At 52.4% G+C, this 5,438-nt stretch overlaps 1 protein-coding gene across 2 annotated transcripts; it reads left to right on the top strand.

Moving 5' to 3' along the window:
- The first annotated feature begins 1,453 nt into the window (after positions 1-1,453).
- Positions 1,454-3,030, top strand: NUDT16 (nudix (nucleoside diphosphate linked moiety X)-type motif 16). Of its 2 annotated transcripts, XM_010834973.1 has the most exons (3): positions 1,454-1,621; positions 1,716-1,985; positions 2,698-3,030. In XM_010834973.1, exons 1-3 carry the CDS (start codon positions 1,484-1,486, stop codon positions 2,875-2,877), a joined length of 588 nt encoding a protein of 195 aa, XP_010833275.1. In that variant the 5' UTR covers positions 1,454-1,483; the 3' UTR covers positions 2,878-3,030. The 2 variants fall into 2 exon arrangements, with proteins under 2 accessions (XP_010833275.1, XP_010833274.1); XM_010834972.1 differs by having other exon boundaries at positions 1,716-3,022.
- Positions 3,031-5,438: the final 2,408 nt, after the last annotated feature.

The raw sequence follows: 5,438 nt of genomic DNA on the forward strand, positions 1-5,438 counted from the left end.
ATAAGGGTGGTGTCATCTGCATATCTGAGGTTATTGATATTTTTCCCAGCAATCTTGATTCCAGCTTGTGTTTCTTCCAGTCCAGTGTTTCTCATGATGTACTCTGCATAGAAGTTAAATAAGCAGGGTGACAACATATAGCCTTGACGTACTCCTTTTCCTATTTGGAACCAGTCTATTGTTCCATGTCCAGTTCCAACTGTTGCTTAATGACCTGCATACAGATTTCTCAAGAGGCAGGTCAGGTGGTCTGGTATTCCTATCTCTTTCAGAATTTTCCACAGTTTGTTGTGATCCACACAGTCAAAGGCTTTGAGGAAGCCTAATAGGCTGGTATTCGCTCTACTTAACAGAGAGAGTTGACTGACTTTTGTTAAAGCCAGCCTGTGTCTGGGAGGGTTCTTGGGCTTTTTCTTACCACATGCTGTCATTTACAGGCTGTGACTCCAAGCCCAGCCTCTCTAGAAGCTGACTCCTCCTATCCTTTGTATAATAAATACCGACTGTTGATGAAGAGAGAACCTACATAGAATGCAGAGCCTGAAAAAAGGTGTAGAGGTTTAGGATGAGGGATCCTGAACCCCTGTTCCTCACTCAGCATCAGGCGCTGAGGAGCCTCCAGTTCTGGGGGTGGGCTGTTCCCCACCTTTCTTCCTTCAGTGGTCTGAGCCTAGAAAGCCTTGGACACTTCTACCTATGACTCTTGCTCTCTCTCCTTCCTGCGCCCACAGGGGTTTCAAACACAGCCCTTTCTGGGAAAATCTCGGGGTCTTGTCCATTCTATCCACCACTTACCGCCACCCCCAAGCCCTGACCAGAACTACACCCCTACACCGCATCCTATAATACCCATCCCAGAAAGTGACAGCGCCATCCATCCAGGCCGGAAACCCTGCCATCCCGCTGGCAAAGTATCCCTCCCCACCCACTCAATCAGCTATTAAGTCCCTGCAGTACCACCCTCAGGATGGCTCTTAAACCCATCTCTGTCCCCACTGTACAGGATAGGTCGAGGCTCTGAGCCAATTCTGCTCTATTCCCTTCCACTGCAGGCCCGGGGAACCATCTAGACTAACCAGGTGTGGCTCCCAGGACGCATCCCTGTCCCTAATTAGATAAACTCTACGCAGGCAGAAAACCTCTGCGCACGACTCAGCAATCCCAACACTGGTGAAGTACCCTTAAGCTAGACTGTGACTGCAGCACTATCACGGGAGTCCTTCCGCGTCCAGAATCCTGCCACTCCTGCAGCGCCCGCCCCGGCCCAGGGCCACTTTCCAGGTGTCCCACAGGTCCCGCTCTGATTGGCTGCGGCCGCTGCCGCGTCCCGCCCGAGCCCCGCAGGGATTGGCCCTGGCCGCAGGGCCCTGCAGGGATTGGTCCGTGCCACCGCGCCCGGCCCCGGGCCCTGCAGGGATTGGTTCTGGTGGCCCACGGCTGCCTATCTGGGCCTTCCGCGCCGCAGAGCTGGGGAAGGCAGGCCATGGCCGGTATGCGTAGGCTTGAGCTGTCTGAAGCCCTGCATCTGGGGCCGGGCTGGCGGCACGCGTGCCACGCGCTGCTCTACGCACCGGACCCAGGGCTGCTCTTTGGCCGCATTCCGCTACGCTACGCCGTGCTGGTGAGGAGGGGGCGCTCCCGGCCACCGCTCGCCCCCGCCCCGCGGCCAGGCCGCCTTGGGCGTCCCCGGCCATCCCAGCTTCCCTTTTCCACAGATGCAGATGCGCTTTGATGGGCGCCTGGGCTTCCCTGGCGGCTTCGTGGACTTGCGCGACGGCAGCTTGGAGGACGGGCTGAATCGCGAGTTGGGCGAGGAGCTGGGCGAGGCTGCGGGCGCCTTTCGTGTGGAGCGCGCTGACTACCGCAGCTCCCACGCTGGGTCCCGGCCGCGCGTGGTGGCGCATTTCTACACTAAGCTCCTGACCCTGCAGCAGCTGACTGCGGTGGAGATGGGCGCGCCTCGCGCCCGAGACCACGGGCTGGAGGTGGGGCCAGCCCAGGACCCCACCCCGCCTCCTCCAGCCCCGGAAGGCCTGTCCCAGCTTTATCCTCGTGTAGTTGGTGTCTGGGTGATTAATTACAGCCAACCTGGCCTCCCTGCAAAGATCTTGCTCTCTCTCCTCTTTACAGGCCTCTGCATTGTCTTTCTAAAACTCAGCCACCCAAATCACTCTTCTGCTACCACTTTATAATGGCAGACTTGGCACTTTAGGCCCTATTTTTTTCTTGCCTGATGTTTTTTGGAAAACTTTGGCACTTGGGCTAGGGGAGAGAGGGATAGATTGTGTATGCTAGTCAGGATCATCTAAGAGGCTTATTAAAACAGTGATTACCGACCCCACTCCCATAATTGCTCAGCTGGGGAGGGGAGAAAGACATGAGAATTTGAATTTTTCAAAAGTTCTTAAATAGTGCTAATGTGGCTGCCTTGGGTACCAAATTTTGAGAAACTGGTGTAGTGTGCGTTTTGGAGATGGGAGCCACTAAGGTGGTGTGGGAAGGGTTGGCATTTGTGAGATGTATAACACAACCTGGGTTATTTGTCTGCAAAGACCTGTGCCCTCTATGTCCCCAGAGGTGTGCATGCTCAGGCCTCATTATGTTGAACTGATAAGGGGTTAGACCTCTGATCTAGAAAGATCTGGCTAGGATAAGCTCCCTGAATTTCCAGAGTCTCCTGTCTCTTTCCTTTCCCAGGTGCTGGGCCTGGTGCGGGTGCCCCTGTATACCCTGCGGGATGGTGTGGGAGGCCTGCCTGCCTTCCTGGAGAATACCTTTATTGGAAATGCACGGGAACAGCTGCTGGAAGCCGTCCAGAACCTGGGACTGCTGGAACCTGGCTCTTTTGCACGCCTTAAGATTTCAGCTCCTCCCTAGAGGCAGCCCTCCATGGACCCATGAAGCCTGCCTGAGATCAGGGCCTTTGTACTGGGGAGGCAGGGAGGAAAAAGGGAATGTTTTCTCTTCTGGGCCTGGGCTTGATAGATGATAACAGATTAAAAGAGTATGTAATGTGTTCTGAGCAGAGGACCCCGTGGTGACTCATGGCATCAGTGGCAAAAATCTGCAGCTCATCCTGGGGGCCTGACAGATTCTCAGAGCCTGCCTCTTTTCTTTATATTTGTGCACACGCTTCCCTGGTGGCTCAGACAGTAAAAAGTCCACCTGCAATGCGGGAGACCTGGGTTCTATCCTTGGGTTGGTAAGACCCCCTGGAGGAGGGCATGGCAACCCACTCTAGGATTCTTGGCTGGAGAACCCCCGTGGACAGAGGAGCCTGGTGGGCTACAGTCCATGGGGTCACAAAGCGTCGGACACAGCTGAGCAACTAAGGACACATATAAGCTTATGCCTCCCCCCATCCCTTGTGATGTCCAGTTTAAGCAGGAAGTGGCATATCAGCATACTCACTTCCTTGCTGGGGAGGAGCTTCTGAACCAGGAAGAGTCTTTCTCTACATTCCTACATGGCTGTTCCCAAAGTCTAGCCCAGCCCATACTTGGTAGAGAAAGCAGAGAAGCAGAGGGACCTATTTTTCCCCTGAAAGTATGGTCTCTTCCTTGCCTAAGGGGTTGGTCAGAGCAATATTCCCTGAAAGCTGGTAGAGGGCCCTAACCTACCCCCTGTCCTCTTCTGAAACTGAGCAGAAGGGATGAGGAAAGGGTTTGGCCTCCTTGGACTGACCTTGGACTTAAGACTCCTGGGTTCTGGTGCATCTCCTCCAGGGTTTCCATTTGGGACCTCTTAGACTCAGGACAGTGAAGGGATCTGGCCGTGCCCTGCTGCACCACAAAGAGCCCCCTAGTAAAGAAGGGCTTATAGCCAGGCTTCAAAGCTCTTCAGTCCCTTTAACCAATTAACTGTATTAGGTACTGTTGATCTAAGGATGAAAGAGCTACAGATTTTACTCTCTGTGCAGCCAGGATATTTAAAGAGCCAAATGGTAGGTATCTGAGGCTGGGTAGGACACATGGCATTTGTAGCAACTGTGTAACTGCCATGGCAGAAGTAGCAATGGACAATGGGTGTGACTGTTCCAGTAAAATCATTTAAAAAGGTGTGGGCCACGGTTTGCCAACCCCTGCTCTAGAGAGGAAGATACAGTAAATTATGATGCTTATTTGCTTGTTTTATTTATGTCTATATGTCTGTATCAAACCAGTCAATCTTAAGGGAACTCAACCCTGAATACTCAGAAGAACTGATGCTGAAGCTGAAGCTCCAGTCTTTTGGTCATCTGATGCACACAGCTGTCTCATTGGAAATGTCCCTGATGCTGGAAAAGATTGAGGGCAGAAGAAGAGGGCATCAGAGGATGAGATGGCTGGATGGCATCACTGATGCAATAGACATGAAATTGGGCAAACTTTGGGAGATGGTGAGGGACAGGGAGGCCTGGTGTGCTGCAGTCCATGGGGTCACAAAGAGTCTGACACCACTGGGCAACTGAACAACATTAAGAAGGAAATAAAGGACAGCTGCAGGTTCTGCCTTGTTATTTTCACTTTTAGTTGAGGTGGTCTGGAAGGGCCTCTGAAGAGCGTTTAGGTTGAAGAATGGAGCCAGAGAGGAGTGTGGGGAGAGGATTCTGGATATTAAAGCCCTGAGGAGGAATCTGGGCAAATTATCCTAAAACAAAGGTAGGAAATGAGACTCCACTTCTCAATTGAGGGTGGCAGGGGATGATGCCAAGAATTTGCAGCCTGCTTTACCAGAGCATGGTCTGGGGAATTGAAAGGACCAGTATAATTAAAGTAAGCAAGGGGAGGGGCCTCCCTGGTGGTCCAGTGGTTGGGAATCACCTGTCAATGCAGGAGACTCAAGTTCGATCCCTGGTCCAGGAAGATACCACATGCTGCATGCAAGCTAAGCTGAAGTGCCACAATGAAAGATCCCACATGCTGCAGCTAAGAACTGACACAGCCAAATAAATACTTAAAAAATAAAGAAATAAAGTAAGCAAGGGAAAGTAAAGCAGGAACCAGACGTGCAGAGGCCCACAGGCCATGGTCAGGGGTGAGGAGTGTGGAACGAGGCCTGGAGAGGGTAGGAGGGATGTGGGAAGTGGTGCTGATCTGGGCCTGGATGGCAGGTGGAGAAGTGGGGATGCTTGAGAGATGGCAGCAGCATTGACAAGCCCTTGATGGGCTGGCTGGAGGACGGAGAGAGGACTCAGGGGTGACTTTTCAGTTGGTGTCTTAAGTTGTTCAAGTAATTGTTCAGTCACCAAGTCATGTCTGACTCTGCAACCTCATGAACTGCAGCATATCAGGCTTCCCTGTCCTTCACTATCTTCCTGAGTTTGCTCAAAACTCATGTCCTTTGAGTCAATGATTCCATTCAACCATCTTATCCTCTGTCACCACCTTAATCTTTCCCAGCATCAGGGTCTTTTCCAATGAGTCAGCTCTTCACATCAGGTGGCCAAAGTATTGAAG

This window comes from Bison bison, unplaced genomic scaffold, assembly GCF_000754665.1.
Source record: "Bison bison bison isolate TAMUID 2011002044 unplaced genomic scaffold, Bison_UMD1.0 scf7180017864037, whole genome shotgun sequence".
Taxonomy (NCBI): Eukaryota; Metazoa; Chordata; class Mammalia; order Artiodactyla; family Bovidae; genus Bison; species Bison bison.